The sequence below is a fragment of the Gilbertella persicaria genome, assembly GCF_025201335.1.
Source record: "Gilbertella persicaria strain CBS 190.32 chromosome Unknown B0P05scaffold_13, whole genome shotgun sequence".
NCBI lineage: Eukaryota > Fungi > Mucoromycota > Mucoromycetes > Mucorales > Choanephoraceae > Gilbertella > Gilbertella persicaria.
Genome location: NW_026251974.1, coordinates 239,248 through 255,493, shown reverse-complemented (window position 1 = coordinate 255,493; position 16,246 = coordinate 239,248). Strand labels below are relative to the sequence as shown.

Here is a 16,246-nt window from a genome sequence, read left to right as displayed (position 1 = left end):
GTTACTATATATATTCGCTCATGACAACTCGATGCTCTTTTCCAAGATTGACAATGTTCTCCATTTTCAGATTGGACTGATCGCAAGGTACTGAATATCAACTTCTTTTTCATCAATCCAGAAAAGAGCATCCTATTCCCTCTCCCTCTCTTTCTCTGTTCTCTCTCTCTCATGCTCCATTTTGGATGGATGGCTATATCTTACGTTTTAATACGCACAGCAAAGAGAAGGATCTATCTCTTTGCCCATCTCCCACTGTGCTATAATTGCTGCTCCGTCCGTTGCTTGCGGATTTTTGGGGGAGAATCTCACTTTGGCTCCCCCCCCAATAGGAGTCTAAAAGTTCTCGAGAAAGATGGTTCGGCTCGACTCTTTTTAGTCCTCCGAACAAGCATAAAACTTTTTTTTTCTGTTTTAATGACAACCACACAACCAGAATACCGAGACCCAAAAAAACCAAAAGCTGTTTATGTATATACAATTGCTCAAGAGTCACGCTATTTGATTATTGAAAATGTACCCAATTTAGGTGTGATTGATCAACTTGTTCAGTTATGTAACTCGTTTGGTCAAGTGGAAGAACATCGTATGCTTGATAACCATACTTCCAGTACAGACTATGCAGATGTCATTTGGATTAAATATCATGAGATACGTTCAGCAAGGTTAGCAAAGCGTAAATTGGATAACACGCCCTTTTTTACCAGTCTACTATGTGTGAATTACGCTCCTGAATACGAGACATGGCAAGATATACGTGACAAATTCAATGATCGATATCAAACAGTTCTTGCTAAACTTTCACAAGATAAAAAGAAAAAAATAAGACATTTTGTTGAAGAACAAGTATTAATTTATGATTCGCCTAAAGAAGAAGAGAAAGCTGATTCTATTTCTCAAGATACACTTCCAACAGTAAAAAAACGAAGAAGAATCTAATGAAACTGCTCAGTCAAATCTCTAAACAATTTAAGAGCCTGATCCGGAGAAAAGAAAGCAAATATAGAGTATGACGCATAGTCCATAATAAGTATGATATCATAATATCCAAAACAATTGGTCTTTGACACGCAATCACCTCTTTAAGAATATTGAATGTCTAATATGACTATAAAAATACAAGGGCAAAAAAAAAGGCTCTGGAAATAAGCCGTCCAAGAAATAAAAAAAAATTTTTTTGTATCTTTCTTTTTGTTTCTTTTCTTCTTTTACTGTTTTCTTTTCTTTCTTTTTACTGGTTATATTGTTCTTGTTTTGACTTTTAGGCTCTGGCCTTATTGCAAATACATTATACCAACATCAACAACATCTTAATCTACCAACTTATACCATTTCTTCATGGTTATCAGCAACAATAATTCACGATACAATAAGGTCATGATGGAAGATAACAAATGGACTGAAGTTGTTTCTAAAAAGAAGCAACACGACCCTTTTGCTGGTATGAAGTCCAGTGTTGATTATGAATTGGAAATCGAACGTCTGAAGCAACTTGTGCCCAAGGTTCATAACAGCACAATAATCGATAATCATCACAAAAAGAAGTATATGGAAAAGAAACTCAGCCATTTTCATCATCATTCTATTCAATCTCATAGCAACCATCACTATAATAACCACACGACTACGCATCTCACACCCCACACTATGACAACGCATGAATTCAACAACAGCCTTTCTCGCTCTACCTCGCCTGATACAATCCATTCCACTGATTCTGATAATTCATCATTAGCTGAAATTGTCACTGAAGAAGAAAAATTACGTTTCTTGGCATTTGTCCGCAGTTGGACAGGTGACTGGAGAAAGGGTCAACCACTGATGAATCAATGGGCGGCAGACCAATCTCCTTGGTATACAGGTCCTCGTCGAGTATCCAAGTTGGAAGAATTCCCAACTCATGACTTATACTGGCAAACTTCCAATGTACAAACAAACACTTATTCTGTTCAACCTATTGGATTTGGTAGGAAATACAATCCTATCTTGTAGACAGCACAGTGGAAAAAAAATTTCACCCTGTTTCTTTGAACATAATTTATATCCTTCATCGCCCTCACTTTTTTTTCAGCGCCAAAAAGAAACTGTCCTCTATATCATTTTTTACAACACACACACACACACACACACACAACACTAACATATATACGCATATACACAAAATCAAGGCACGTAATACATACACTTTTTCCTCTTTAATACAAATTATTTATTTAAATACTACATGATAAGTTTCTTTTTTTTTTTACATATAATAATACATATTTAATAAAGATCTCTTTTTTTTAATCAGTTATATCTTCAGTATAATTTGCTGGGAAATAACCTTTTTTTGTTCCTATTTCACCTTCCCACCAACTGTTTCTATCTTCCAGTCTTTTTGTGACAATAATATGATCGCCTGCGGAAAAGGATAGATCAGTAGGAGCATCGCTATGATAATCGTATTTAGCTACAACTACTGTCATGCTGTCTGCTGGAGGAGGCATGGCTGGTTTTATATCCTGATGTGATTTCGTGTCCTTGCTTTGATGCAATGGTGGTATAAACATGACAGGTGATGATGGCGCAGCGTTGTTCTGTTCATGTGGCGAGTAAAAATGAGAAGGGCCAGCACCTTGTGAATGGCCCGTTTGATGAATATTGACTGCAGCTTGATTAATGGATTGTCGACTGTAGCCTGTTTGCATTACAGGTCGTTTTGTATCGGGTGGAAAAACGCTGGCTTGATTGTCAAACGAATGAGGAGGCATGCTAGGATTCGCTTCGTAAGGAGGTGGAGGATCCATGTATTTTTCATCTTTTGGCAATGGTCGTGGTGGCTGTGGTTGTGGTGGCTGTGGCTGTGGTGGTTGTGGTGATGATTGAGTGGGTAATGAGGCAGAAGTATGAGACGATTGTTTTCCTAAAACACTTTTTCTTGGTCCAAAAGAAGCACCTGGGCGAGGTCCAGCTCCTAAAGCGTTTAATGCATCGTATAATTGTGCAGCGTCTTGCGGAGGAGGCACCACACCTGTCAAAATCTCATGTGCTGTGATAGGACGTCCATAGTAAGCTTGGTTCGTCCGGACTCGCTCAGACACTTTGGAACCTTCAAATTGGTACCCTAAATATAGACCTTTCGATGAACTATAAGCATATGTGGCAGCAACATGGTTGCCTGTCATAGAAGCAGAAGCAGAAATGTCTGCACTACGACCAATGGGTCCTGCAGAAATCGATGCGCCAACGCCTAATTGTAATTGTCCTCCGCCATCTAAAAATGCTTTTACAGCAGCTCTGTAGTTCATGACAAGAATCATATCAATCGATTCTGCACCAAACATTTGCCCTACTCCCTAACACGTTGAGATTAATATTATTGATGTATGAATCAATTGCTTACCAGAGAAACCATAGACACACCTGAAGGGGCTGACCAGCCTGAAAAAAAAAAAGAAAGTTAGAGATCATACTCAATCAAGAAAAAAAATCATGAACTTTACTGCCATTAGGAAGTCTATGTACTAACATGAATATGTATAACCCAATGCTATATTTTTGTATTTACCTTGCTATAATAATTCCATTGCCAGTTTTTGCAGAAAGACCGAGACCAACTCGGAATAATCGAATAAACACAATACCATGCGCATTCGCTAATACAGATGAAGGAATCAACATTGACAAATCTTTCCCTTTATTAGGGTCTATTTTTACATCATGGCTACGTCAGTTATATGCTCATCAATGCACAGAAAAAAAATTACCTGTGAATAATTGTAGGATCTGAACAGCACGTTGAATATCGCCTAAACAAGTATATATGAGTAAGAAAAAACTTGGAGTTTGAATCATTTTAGCAACGGTGTACCCTGTAATTCTTTTGGTGTTCTTGAAGGCATTGTATAGGTTGATAGAAGAAAAAAAAGAAAAGAAAAGAAGGTAAACTCTATCTTTTATACGCTAGATAAAACAAAATTAAACTAGTCACTATTTTTTTCCCTTAACAATTCCTTGGCAAGGCTTGCTTATACTTTTCATTGGGTCTCTCTCTTTTTTTCCCTATATGCATGATTCTCTTTGTGACTACAATAAACAGAGTTACAACAAAGCGTTTCAAAGTCCTATTATGACAAACAACATTTTTGTTATTATATGCGGAAACCAGACCACGGGTATCTAATTTTATTTTATATTAAAGTGTCGTTTTTTATTTTCTTCTTTTTCTTCTTTCTTTCTTTTTACTGTTGTTGACTCCTACCACTTATACAAAAAGAACTCTCCCTCACTCTTATTATATATAACACATGTCTAATAAAAATCGTAAGGAAAAGACTTCTTTTTGGAAAAAGATTGGGTTGGGCAAAAGTAAGAGTTCGATAAGCTCGCTCAAGTCAGAAATACAACGTCAAGGTAATAGACGCTAAATAGTACCTTGAATGTATTAACACTATTGATAGATCAACATGATACCCATAGTGTAAAGAGCAAGCGTTTTAGGTAACATTCAGAAAATTCAAAAGATGTTTATGCTTACAACTAATCATAGTGGTCTATCTATAAACCATTTACCACCTAAAACAACCGAGCAACAGCAAATACCACCTATACCTACTACACCTAAACCTGCACAATTTAGACCACCACCTTCTCCTGTTGAGACACCTAAAATCGAACAACAACCTTCTCCTCCATCTTCTCCTATTCCAGGTAAAAGAAACATGTCTATTTATATATATATGTATCCTTACTCTTATTTTTTATTGTTCAGATACGACCCGAACAAGTGTTACTCAAAATGCCGTTATTGAGGATGACAATGAAAAGAATGTAGTGGCATCATCTGACACAAATAATAAGCAAGAAGCCGAAGAAAATCTCGACGCTTCTTATGTTGTTGTTTCCGAAACAAGTCAAGAATTAAAAGCGACGATTACTGAGCTAAAAGCTGAACTCGAGAAAGAAAAAGCAACTGTCAGTGCACTTCAGAAACAAAAAGAAGGTAAGAAAAACTATCTAAATGATTTCATTGACATAAAAATTAGCTGTAACAAAAGACTTGGACTATTTAGAACTCACTGTAGATGAACTATTTACTGAAAAAACAGACTTATTACAGCAACTTGAAGACGAGAAAATCAAGAGTCAACATCATTTAGATGATTTAAACATTTTGCTTGAGAAAATGAAATCAAATGCAGATAGTGCAAGAGATCAATCATTTGCTGTTGACCAATCGAGAATGGAATTTGAGGTTTGTTTTATCATGTTGTCTATTTACTTGTACTCATAAAACAACAGGCTTATCAAAAGAAAGCAAATCAAGAAAAAGACTTGCTTTTGAATGAAATAAAAAAGAAGGATGAGCTGATTCAAGGATTAAAGGTAAGTTTTGTTTGTTTATTATGCAGACACTGATTTCTGTAGTACAAATTGAGTCAATCACAAGAGCAAGTTGAGTTGGTCAAACAAACAATGAATCAGCTTGTCACAACACATGCCAGTGAACTCAGTCGAGTCACCGCACAGCTGCAACTCGTACAACAACAACAACAACAACAACAACAACAACAACAACAAGTAGAAAAAGAAAAGTAAGTTTGGTTTTATTGACGTTGTTGCTTATTCTTTTTTTTCTAGTTCATTACATACACCCAATGGTTCACCACGTATAAAGCCTGAACAAAATAATGATGACAGTCATCATACTGCTTATCACACACCTCAGTCTATGTCCCGTATTGATTCTTCTGATCAATACCGTACACCTAAACAGTCTATGGAGCATTTTGATCAAGAGGACCTTGATAATCAATTGATGAAATTGATTAAAGAAAAAGAAAAGGTAAATCACATAAATCATGAGTGTCCACTAAACCATTCGTTTATAGCTTCAATCTGATTATTCCAAGATTCCTTTGAGTGGTGGTGGACCTCAAGCTCGTAAACGTAAAGAAGAGTTGGAAGCTTTGTTAGATCATGTTGATTCTCAACTCAGTAAAGTCAAGCAAAAAATCAAAAAATCATAATACATACACAATATACCATAATTCACTGTCAATATTCCTTTTTTTAAAAAAATATCATAAAACCTCTTCATTCAATAAACATCATCTCATCGTTTAGTCAATCCATTCTGCAACATATCACGTGATCTTCGTCGTATGTCTTGTAATGCGCCGAATTCTGCATCTCCCTTTACCTATGACCCACGAACAAGATAGATTGGCTATTTGGCATGATATTTGCATAAAGAGCTTCAACCAAGAGCCGGTTGAAGTAGACTTTGTTAAGCATGTACTTTTTGAACATAAAACAACAGAAAATAGCTGTACATGGAAAACACATCGTAAAGAATTCCAACATTACTTTAAACAGCTTGACTTTGTTACTACTGACAATATGACATTCACTTTGTCGGCAGATGAGCTTACTTTACTTCGACAAGAAAGAGACAAGACACGATCTTATTGGCATTTTCATCACCGTGTGCAAGCAAGAAGACAGATTGCCAATCTTGTTCATCAGATGAAATCCCCTCTTGACATGACTCAAGCAGAACGCATACAGAGCGTAAAAGAGTTTGTCGACACTTTTGGACGCGATGTTACAGCTCGCTCCTTGTTTTGTGGACTAAGTCGTCTGTTGTATTATCAGCTAAACAACAAATACGTGGTTGAATGGAATGCGCCTGAAGCTATTTTTGTCGATAACGACGAAAGCAAGTTGCCAGCGTACATTCGATTCTTGTCTAGTATTCTAGGCATTGACATTGTTTGTCAAGATCAAGACCCATACAGTGATATACCCGCTGCTCCTCTTACGTCTGACTACAACACTATGATGTCTGCACAGCATGAATACAGCTATCAACTGAGAATGAGTGCATATATCGCAGACCAGTTTATCAAAAAGGTTTTGTATTACATTCCAAAAGACTTGCGTGCAAAAGACATGAATCAAGAATTACATGTGACAGACATGCTTCGTCTACAGCAACAACGTAAGACGCTATGTCAACGCATTCTAGATTTTCTAAAGCGCTTCTTCTCATTCTTCAAAAGACATTAAAATATAGCAAAAAAGTGCATACATTTCACAATTTTATTTGTTTATTGAGAGTGGATTTAGTAACCGAGGGCAGCAAGGGAAGCGTTGACATCCTTAAGGGCATCAGCCTTAGATTCAATAGCCTTCTTTTGGATAGCAGCAAGGGCAGTCTTGCGTTGGTAGTAAGCAGCAGACTTGGCCTTACGCTTTTCTTCGAGCTTGGCAACAACATCTTGGTACTTCCAGCCAACTTCGTGAGAGATACGACCAATGGTGGTGTACTTACGTCCGGGCTTAAGACGGAGGACACGGAGAGCATCAGGGATGACCATACGCTTAACACGGTCATAAGGAGCAGGGACACCTTCAAAGAGCTTGATACGGTCCAAAGCAGCAGCACCACGAGCAGTCTTGTGAGGGACCATACCACGGATAGCCTTGTACAAGATACGAGAAGGAGCACGGAAGTGGAAGGGACCACGAGTGGGGTTAACAAGACAACGCTTGTTAAGGTAAGCGTGGTACTTCACTATAAGAGTATTAAGTTAATATTCGTTCTATTCAAGCCAAGCATCTCCCCCTCCCTCTGTCCTATTTGATTTATTCTTTTGTCACAGAATGGGTGTTTATCATAACTATATTATGCCTTCTTCTTTTCTCGGTTGCGTGTTTCGTTTATCCTTGGTTCAAGTATTTTTTGTTGATTTTTTTTCAAGTCGTCTTTGTTGATTTGATCTATTCTGTGACATAGAAGAAAAAAGGAGGGGACACACACACACACATATATATGTTGTTACATACACTTGTTACGGAAGAATTCACCAGAAACGTTCAATTCTTCACAACGGACAACAACAACCTTTTGACCGTTAAGGGCTTGCTTGGCGATGATGGAGGCGAGACGACCTATCAAATTAATTTAAGTATATATGTATATATATCGATAACACATGGATATGTACCCAACAAGTGACCTTTGCCATCAATGACGATTTGCTATACAGTTTATATTAGTTGTGTACAGAAATAACGTGGATGAACATGTACCTTCTCGAATGTAGACATGCTAAAGTTCAGTGAGAAAAAAGAGAGGGAGCAAAAATTTTCAGCAAACCTTCAGGTTTGTTTACAGAGCGACACCCCATCTAAGCCACAGACTTCTTTTTTGGCTGTTTAAATTTTTTTCTTTCTTTTGACAAAGTCACTCGAAGTTTGTTTTTAGTCACACAATGGAATCAGGTACGGGCATTCAATTGAGATAGTGCCCATTGTTCATACCAGTTTTGCATGATCTATTTACAGAGACATCTACAAGTTGTTTACATGATATCTCATACAGTACTTTTGATTTTTGTATAGAAAAAACCAACTTGAAATATGGCCAATATCTCGGTTATTTTTCTTCTTTGGTCAATGATGTCTTTCTTTGCTATAGAATAAACAATGGTAATGTGGATAGAGACCAATAAGAAAATAAGATTAGTCTGAAACAGCAATGAAATGTGGCTTGTCTTCCAGCCTATGGCCTTGTTGCAGTCACACCAAAAAAAAAAGAAAGGAAAAAAAATGTCAAACCCAAACTTCTCTTCTTTCTACTACTATTAATAATAATAAAGAAAAGAATGACCAAATATATTGTTGTTTCTGGTGGTGTTATCTCTGGTATTGGTAAAGGCGTTATTGCCTCCAGTACTGGCACTCTCTTGAAGACTTTGGGTCTTCGTGTTACCGCTATCAAAATTGATCCCTATCTTAACATTGATGCTGGTTTGATGAGTCCTTTGGACCATGGTGAGTTAAAATGAAGCTAGAAAACAAGGGACTTATCCGATGATAGGTGAGGTTTTTGTATTGAACGATGGTGGTGAAGTTGACTTGGACTTGGGTAACTATGAGCGTTTCCTCGACGTTGAATTAAGCCGTATCAACAACATCACAACCGGTAAAATCTACAGAGAAGTCATTGAAAAGGAACGTAAGGGTGATTATCTCGGTAAAACTGTTCAGGTTGTTCCCCATGTCACAGATGCTATTCAAAGCTGGGTTGAACGTGTTGCTGATATTCCTGTTGATGAATCTGGAGAAAAGCCTGATGTCTGTATCATCGAATTGGGTGGTACTGTAGGTGACATTGAATCTGCCCCCTTTGTTGAAGCCATGCGTCAGTTCCAATTCCGTGTTGGCCATGAAAACTTTTGTTTGATTCATGTTTCATTGGTGCCTGTGGTGGGTTCTGTGGGTGAACAAAAGACCAAGCCTACTCAAATGAGTGTTCGTGATCTTCGTGGTGCTGGTCTCACGCCTGATTTGATTGCCTGTCGTTCTTCCAAGATTCTCGATCCTAGTGTTGCTTCCAAGATCTCTATGTTCTGTCATGTTGCTCCTGAGCAGGTGTTAGCTGTCCATGATGTGTCTTCTGTTTACCATGTCCCTATTTTGATGCGTGACGCTGGTATCATTGACTTTTTCCGTCGCCGTCTTAATTTGGATGCTCTTAAGGTCAGCGATGAATGTCGTTTGGCTGGTGAAGCCTTATGGGCCAAATGGACTACTTTGGCTGGCAGCTACGAACACATTCATGAAAATGTCACGATTGCTCTTGTCGGTAAATACACTGATCTCCACGACTCGTATATCTCTGTCTACAAGGCTCTTGAACATGCTGCTCTTGCCTGTAAGCGCAAGATTGTGATCAAGTGGATTGAAGCCACTGATTTAGAGTCTGAAGCACTCAAGACGGATCCTATCAAGTTCCATGAATCATGGCAAGACCTGTGCTCTGCCGATGGTATCTTGGTCCCCGGCGGTTTCGGTGGTCGTGGTATTGAAGGTATGATCATGGCTGCTAAATGGGCTCGTGAAAACAAGATTCCTTACTTGGGTATCTGTCTCGGTATGCAAATTGCCGTCATTGAATTTGCTCGTAACGTGTGTGGCATGATCGATGCTGATTCTGCTGAAATGAACCCTGATACACCTACGCCTGTGGTTGTCTATATGCCTGAAATCTCCAAGACACATATGGGTGGTACCATGCGTCTTGGTCTTCGTCCTACTGTGTTCCAAAAGGATACTGAAAACTCCCGTGTCCGTAAATTGTATGGTGGTAAGCCCTCCATTGATGAACGTCATCGTCACCGTTATGAAGTCAACCCTGAACTTGTCGATAAGATTGAAACCAAGGGTCTCAAGTTTATTGGTAAAGACGAAACTGGTCAACGTATGGAAATTGTTGAACTAGACGATCACCCTTACTTTGTCGGTTCTCAATACCACCCTGAATACCTCACTCGTCCCTTGAACCCCAGTCCTCTCTTTAAGGGTCTTATTTTGGCTGCTATTGGTCAACTCGACGCTTCCTTGTAAATATTATTAGAAGAATCCATATGTTAATTATTATAGAATTTTTTCGCTTTTTTTTTATTAAAAAAATTGTACAATATTCTTAAACGTATTTTAATGCTGATTCAATGTTGTCTTGATCAATGGCATGTTGATTCTTTTTGAGTGCTAAAAGACCTGCTTTTCGAATGACAGCTTGAAGATCTGCACCTGTGTAACCTTCTGTTTGTGCTGCAATGGCTTCTAAGTCAACACTTGGGTCGAGTTTTGTCTTGCGTTTCAATACGTTAAGAATTTGAGTACGTTCGTGTTGCGTAGGTGGTCCTACAAACACAAGACGATCTAATCTTCCTGGCCGTAAAATAGAATGGTCGATTGATTCTAGATGATTGGTTGCACCTAGTAATATCACACTTTGATCAATTTTATCTAAATGATCCATTTCAATAAGAAATTGTGTGATAAGCTATCGGAAATCAGTATGTTACATAGTCAGGTAAGGTGCTTACCTTTCGACCCACATCCCCTGAAGTCTCTCTGGATGAAAAGACAGCTTCCAATTCATCTAAAAAAATAACACAAGGACTACACCGAATAGCCGTTTGAAAGATTCTTGATACTGCCTTTTCTGATTCACCCACTTCGCCTTTAATCAAATCAGGAATACTGATGGGAAGAAAATTAGCAGACGATTCTGTAGCGACTGCTTTTGCTAAGAGTGTTTTGCCTGTTCCTGGTGGACCATACAAAAGCAACCCTTTAGAAGGTCGAATACCTAACCGTTTATAAGCATCAGCATGTTTATAGACCCACACAGCCGATTCTTCAAGCGCATTTTTAGCAGACACAAGACCACCAATGTCTGTCCAATACACTGGATCTGGTTTCTCTGCCATGTTTTGAAACCCACTAATTCGGATCTGATCAAATACATGTCCGAAGTCGTCCATGGTGACACGTTCTCGGCCTTGCAAGGCTGCATTTTCCTCAGCGCGCTTACACCATTGCGCAAGATCGGCAGCGACAAAAGCATGCGCTCTTGCTGACAGTGCGCTGACGTTGAATTCAGCATGAGGAACACAAGCAGAAAGGATATGAAAACGTTCATAAGGTGTGGGTATTTGTAAATGAATTTCATCCGTGAACAAGATTCGAATGTCGATGGCAATATGATCGGGACGACGTGTGGTCGCTATCAACATCATCTCATGCTTTTGCACAAACGAAGAAAACAGAGGCAGTAACGATCGATCTTGTGGATCGCCTTGTTGAGGAAAGAACAGATCGATGTCTTTGATCAGAATAATATCGTTTTTCGTGGCTTTCCAGAGAACGCGCTTAAAGCCTTTGGCGAGTTGTCCGCGGTATGCTGTTGCAAGTTCGCCCAAGATTACTGAATGAACACCAACACGATATGCATCGGCTAGTTTGTGAGTAATAAATGATTTCCCTAGAGAACCAATAAGCAAAGAATGAAAAAGCAGGTAACTTCTCAAGTACCTACTCCCGAATCGCCTTTTACTAAAACAATGGAAGGCGACTCATTTTGCTTGAATGTTAAATGAAAAGCTTGATCTAATCTAATGAAGTCTCTATATTAAAGACATGGTAATCTCTACATTAACAAAATTACCTAGCGCCTTCCTCGCCATAACAAAGTGCTGCAAAAGACATGATTTAAGCAAAAAAAAAAAAAAAAAAGACCGTACAGCAAGAACTCTAGTCTGAGATTGAATATCAATTATTTTGATTTCTTGTTTGGATGCCAAATTCATGCTTTTGTTTAGAAATGGCTAAAGATGAGGTTATTTTTTCTTGAAGTATTAATAAAAGATGTAGAACTCTATATGGTGAACTCAATGATTCAAATAAAAGTAAGTTTTTGCTCAGTAGAATACTGAAATAATCGGTTGTTTTGATTTTGACGTTTTTCGTTAAAAAACCACATTTCTATATAAAAAATTTGTATAAAAAATAGCCACAATAAACTAGAACCTTAGGCGGTTGTTTTGAATACTTAAGAGTGCAAATAGACCTACTCCTTGTCCCACAGTATGCAGGAGAAGCAGAGTGTCGGGGATTAAAACGGAGACCATGGATTAAGTATCCAGAAAAATCATCAAAAATCGCGTTTTTTGTCATGTTGACGTTTTGATCTCAAAATGACTCTTAAAGTGCCACATAGTTTGCTAGACATATCACAAACATATCAAAGCTTCTGAGAGTGATCAGAGTCGATTTATTTTGCTACAATGTACCTAATAAACACAGCGATTTTAGGTACATTTCTAGCAAATACACTGTATAGTAAGAGGCACAATGGATACTTTATGCAGTGCAAATCAAACTAAAAAAAAAACCTTTGACAAACTAAAACTGTATCATAAAGAAAAAAAAAGAGGGTGTTTTTTCCTCTTTCTTTAGACAGAAAAAGCTATTCTATATGCAACATGATTCTATTTTATTTAACGGCAAGTAATAGGCTCATTGACTAGATCCATTTCATCGAAATCTGCCAGACTTGAAGAAAATGCATAGTCGTTCATAATATCGTCTACATCATATTGAACACGCTCCTTTCTCCTCAGTTGGCCTTTACTCTTGGTGGCCTTTTTTCCGACAAATTTGGGTGCTGTAATGCCTTTCAATAAAGGATTGTGAGAATAAGTACCTGCAGAACCCTCGTTGGTCGGTTTCTGTTGAGACAAATCCATCTTTTCCACTGGATCATCATCATCTGAAGACGACGACAATTCAGCGTCTTGCACTCTCACTTGTTTTGACTGAACATCAATGGTCATGACCTTGTGTCGACTACTTTGACCTTTTCTCTCGATACGCTTTAGGTTCGATTGTTGTTTTTTGAGCAATAAAGCCCTTTCTTGTGGGGTGAGCCATGGATTCGCTTGATCTGTAGGTAACTCAAAATCTGTTGCTTGATCAATGACTGTACTTCGTTGCGCACTTGTACGTTGAAACTCAAGTAACTTCTCCTTATGTCTTTCTGCCTTTAAGCGATCTTCATCATCGCTACTTTGATAAGGCGAGTTATAGAGACTGTTACCAGTCCCACCTGTCTTGACAGCATAAGCAGACATGTTTTGCGATTGGCCACTTGGCGCACGTTTAGATGGTTGGTTTTGTTGTTTTTGCTCTGCACGTTTTCGCTTTGCTTCTGCAATTAAAGCCACCTGTTGCTCTTTCGATAGGACAGGTAGGCCACAGAAGGTACAAGGACCTACACCTTCTGCTGTACAGATAATTTTGCCACAGCCAAGACAATTAGGTGCTGCTGTCAACAAAGGATGCTTTGTTGCTTGACACTGACATGGTTTTCTTTTTTTGCCCGGCTGCTCTGCTTTGATGTCGAGCTCTTTCAATGCTGCTTCCAACGACATTTCTTTCGACTTGTTCTTCTTTTCCTTTTTGGGTGTAGGTTCTGCAGAAGGGAATGCTGCGGCTCTTAATTCTTTGGTCGCATTTTGTGATTTGTTTTTAGATTTCTTGACTTTACGCAAACTAGCGAAATACTCGTCGTCTTTTTTCTGATGGACACTGATATTGGCTGGCCACATGGTTTCATACGATGGTTGGTTTTTAGGTAAAGAAGGAAAAGAGCTCTCTTCTTGTTGTCTGGGTGGTGTTTTTGGAGGCGTGGCTTTAGGTTGAGGAGCTGCTTTCTTGGGTTGAAAACGACGTGTGGTAAACTCTTGAATGAATTCCAATGCGTCTTCGCTTGTTCCTACCATTTCCTATCATGATAGAAGTGGGTGTAAGTTTTTATCGGGACTATAGCGTGTACTTGTACCGTAAGTTGCTCTGCAAACTTGTCAGGCGAGTCGCTTGACATAAGAAAGGGAAGGATTTGTGTCTCAAGTGTTTCAGGGTCAAACCCAAGAAATACACTTAGTTTGTCCACTGCCCAGCTCTCAAGTGAAGGCATAATATATTAAAAGAAAGTGAAAAAAAAAAATAAAAGCGAAAGAAAAGGGCTGCGGCATGCACTTTTAAGTCAGAACCACTTCATTACGTAAGATTGTTGAATTTCGCGTTGATAGGCTACGATCAATAATGCACGGATGATCCAAACGACTCCTCATTATCGTAAGTATATGCATTCTTTAATTGACACCTGTATCATAAAACCTCGAAAGAGGCCGTGCATACATTCTTCTGCTCAACTGAACTTTTTTCTTTTTCCCTTTCTTTCTTTTCTCTTTTCTATCATGACATACGCCATTATTCTCTTTCTTCTTCCATTCGCAATGGCAATTCCATTGTTGAACAAACGCGGTACTGGTGTCCATCTTGATGTTCAATCCGAATCTGACTTTTGCTCTTACTTACCGCCAAAGCAAGGTCAATTGGTAGCCGCTACAGAAGAAGACGCGAGTCCGTTCTGTACTGTTGCAAAAGATTACGCTGCTGCTTTTCCTCTGGGATTTATTCAATCTGCTCATTTCTTACGTACCAAAGATTTTTTTCAAGTAACAGGAAAGATAGATCATACTAAATATAACCTTATCTCTACGGATGGAGGGGGACAATATGACCACAAAGACTTGCCCCATGGCACTTGCAATGGTCTCAAATATTTTGTCAACCTTGTTGAACCTGACAGTAATGTGTTTTGTATCCGATGCTGTCAAAAGAAAAAAGACTGTAATACAGGTATTTCGACACAGGGTTGTCGTCGTATAGTACCTGGTATATATCAATAAAGAACATGGGTTCATCTGAAGTTTTGATTCATTTTGCTTGTGTTTGGTATTTCCTCAATGCAGTCAAAAGGTACTTTTATACTTAAACCCCCCCCCCTCCCCCAGATCTCCCTGCATAATTGAACGGACATTGACCTAATTCGAATAAATGCGGTCATTCAAGCTTGATTAAAATTTTTTGCAAGATCTCAATTGTTAGATCTCTCTCTTTCTTTTTTTTTTTCTTGTGATGTCAACACCCAAGACAACTGTTGCTAAAGCTACAGTCAAAAAGGAGGAAACTCCTACCAAGTTAACACCGGGGCAAAAACTACTCAAGACCATGACAGCTCAAAAAGCAGCTAAAAAAGCTTTAATGAAAGGTGTTTCCAACACTCGTATCTCTTTTGACGAAGAAGGCAACGAAAAAGTTGAAACAGTAGTCAAGAAAACTGTAGCTGAAAAGAAGAGTCGACCTGCTATGAAGAAGCCAGAGCCCACCAAAAAACGTTCGGCTGACAAAATCGAAGAAGAAAAAGAAACACCTAAACCAGCTCCTAAAAAGGCAAAGAAGCCAAAGAAATCAAAGATTGAAGTGGAAGAAAAAAAGAAGGATGATAAGCAAGAAGGTAACAAAAAGTCATGTGAGTTTTCTTTCCAAAACTAATTGTTGTTACAGAGGTTCTTGCTTATGTTCGTCTATTTGCTCAAGATCGAGAGAATTGGAAGTTTAAAAAAATGCTACAAATTTGGTTACTTTCTAACTTGTACAAGGTAAAAAAAAAAAAAAAAATCAATTGAAAGAAATGATACTAAATTTACTTGTAGCTTCCTGAAGATGAATTTGATCATGTATTGGAATATTTAAAAAATCTTCAAGGTTCAGCACGTGAGGTAAACAAAAAATACCATTAAAAAAAAAACTCATGATGTTGTAGAAAACAAAAAAGGAGGCAGAGGCCAAAATTCCATCCATTACAACCACACATGCTTTGACAAGTTATGCTAATGTTGCCACTAACGATTTTGATGATTTTGATGCAGAAAAATTATTGGCCCAAGCACCCACAACAATTGAACCAGAACAACAAGAAGAAGAATCACTCGAAGTAAAGCGAGCCAAACGTATTGTAAAAATACTCTCATAAACTTTAAGGAGATGTAATTTAATC

General features: G+C 38.3%; 12 protein-coding genes across 12 annotated transcripts; 8 read left to right on the top strand and 4 right to left on the bottom strand.

Annotated features, from left to right (window-relative positions):
• Positions 1–417: 417 nt before the first annotated feature.
• B0P05DRAFT_570462 (uncharacterized protein) lies at positions 418–939 on the top strand (the record flags this gene model as incomplete). Its single annotated transcript, XM_051581311.1, has 1 exon — positions 418–939. One exon carries the CDS (start codon positions 418–420, stop codon positions 937–939), a length of 522 nt encoding a protein of 173 aa, XP_051436335.1.
• Positions 940–1,338: 399 nt separating this feature from the next.
• B0P05DRAFT_585825 (uncharacterized protein) lies at positions 1,339–1,992 on the top strand (the record flags this gene model as incomplete). Its single annotated transcript, XM_051582474.1, has 1 exon — positions 1,339–1,992. One exon carries the CDS (start codon positions 1,339–1,341, stop codon positions 1,990–1,992), a length of 654 nt encoding a protein of 217 aa, XP_051436334.1.
• A 293-nt stretch (positions 1,993–2,285) lies between these two features.
• B0P05DRAFT_585824 (uncharacterized protein) lies at positions 2,286–3,884 on the bottom strand (the record flags this gene model as incomplete). Its single annotated transcript, XM_051582473.1, has 6 exons — positions 2,286–3,338; positions 3,386–3,423; positions 3,486–3,499; positions 3,551–3,689; positions 3,750–3,791; positions 3,854–3,884. 6 exons carry the CDS (start codon positions 3,882–3,884, stop codon positions 2,286–2,288), a joined length of 1,317 nt encoding a protein of 438 aa, XP_051436333.1.
• A 300-nt stretch (positions 3,885–4,184) lies between these two features.
• On the top strand, positions 4,185–6,110 carry B0P05DRAFT_536012 (uncharacterized protein). The gene is made up of 9 exons (XM_051577517.1): positions 4,185–4,395; positions 4,443–4,482; positions 4,532–4,692; positions 4,754–4,984; positions 5,028–5,236; positions 5,284–5,367; positions 5,410–5,576; positions 5,623–5,827; positions 5,874–6,110. The coding sequence occupies exons 1-9, from the start codon at positions 4,290–4,292 to the stop codon at positions 6,009–6,011; spliced, it is 1,341 nt and encodes a 446-aa protein (XP_051436332.1). The 5' UTR covers positions 4,185–4,289; the 3' UTR covers positions 6,012–6,110.
• Positions 6,111–7,084, top strand: B0P05DRAFT_536008 (uncharacterized protein). The gene has a single exon (XM_051577516.1). It carries the CDS (start codon positions 6,157–6,159, stop codon positions 7,051–7,053), a length of 897 nt encoding a protein of 298 aa, XP_051436331.1. The 5' UTR covers positions 6,111–6,156; the 3' UTR covers positions 7,054–7,084.
• B0P05DRAFT_42570 (60S ribosomal protein L16) lies at positions 7,082–8,593 on the bottom strand. The gene is made up of 4 exons (XM_051573688.1): positions 8,080–8,593; positions 7,995–8,028; positions 7,834–7,938; positions 7,082–7,561 (listed from the first exon to the last, which is right to left on the bottom strand). Exons 1-4 carry the CDS (start codon positions 8,095–8,097, stop codon positions 7,110–7,112), a joined length of 609 nt encoding a protein of 202 aa, XP_051436330.1. The 5' UTR covers positions 8,098–8,593; the 3' UTR covers positions 7,082–7,109.
• Positions 8,594–8,627: 34 nt separating this feature from the next.
• Positions 8,628–9,101, top strand: B0P05DRAFT_536004 (CTP synthase; the record flags this gene model as incomplete). The annotated part of the gene is made up of 1 exon (XM_051577515.1): positions 8,628–9,101. A coding segment is annotated over exon 1 (178 nt), but the record flags the coding sequence as incomplete, so codon positions are not given.
• Positions 9,102–10,438, top strand: B0P05DRAFT_536002 (class I glutamine amidotransferase-like protein). The gene has a single exon (XM_051577514.1). The coding sequence runs from the start codon at positions 9,190–9,192 to the stop codon at positions 10,396–10,398; it is 1,209 nt and encodes a 402-aa protein (XP_051436328.1). The 5' UTR covers positions 9,102–9,189; the 3' UTR covers positions 10,399–10,438.
• Positions 10,439–10,477: 39 nt separating this feature from the next.
• B0P05DRAFT_467323 (P-loop containing nucleoside triphosphate hydrolase protein) lies at positions 10,478–11,576 on the bottom strand (the record flags this gene model as incomplete). Its single annotated transcript, XM_051574375.1, has 2 exons — positions 10,478–10,840; positions 10,884–11,576. 2 exons carry the CDS (start codon positions 11,574–11,576, stop codon positions 10,478–10,480), a joined length of 1,056 nt encoding a protein of 351 aa, XP_051436327.1.
• A 1,158-nt stretch (positions 11,577–12,734) lies between these two features.
• Positions 12,735–14,345, bottom strand: B0P05DRAFT_535998 (putative zinc finger motif, C2HC5-type-domain-containing protein). The gene has a single exon (XM_051577513.1). The coding sequence runs from the start codon at positions 14,121–14,123 to the stop codon at positions 12,840–12,842; it is 1,284 nt and encodes a 427-aa protein (XP_051436326.1). The 5' UTR covers positions 14,124–14,345; the 3' UTR covers positions 12,735–12,839.
• Positions 14,346–14,563: 218 nt separating this feature from the next.
• B0P05DRAFT_535997 (uncharacterized protein) lies at positions 14,564–15,263 on the top strand. The gene has a single exon (XM_051577512.1). It carries the CDS (start codon positions 14,601–14,603, stop codon positions 15,093–15,095), a length of 495 nt encoding a protein of 164 aa, XP_051436325.1. The 5' UTR covers positions 14,564–14,600; the 3' UTR covers positions 15,096–15,263.
• A 61-nt stretch (positions 15,264–15,324) lies between these two features.
• On the top strand, positions 15,325–16,222 carry B0P05DRAFT_578511 (uncharacterized protein; the record flags this gene model as incomplete). The annotated part of the gene is made up of 4 exons (XM_051581860.1): positions 15,325–15,669; positions 15,756–15,848; positions 15,903–15,968; positions 16,013–16,222. 4 exons carry the CDS (start codon positions 15,325–15,327, stop codon positions 16,220–16,222), a joined length of 714 nt encoding a protein of 237 aa, XP_051436324.1.
• Between the last annotated feature and the right edge of the window lie 24 nt (positions 16,223–16,246).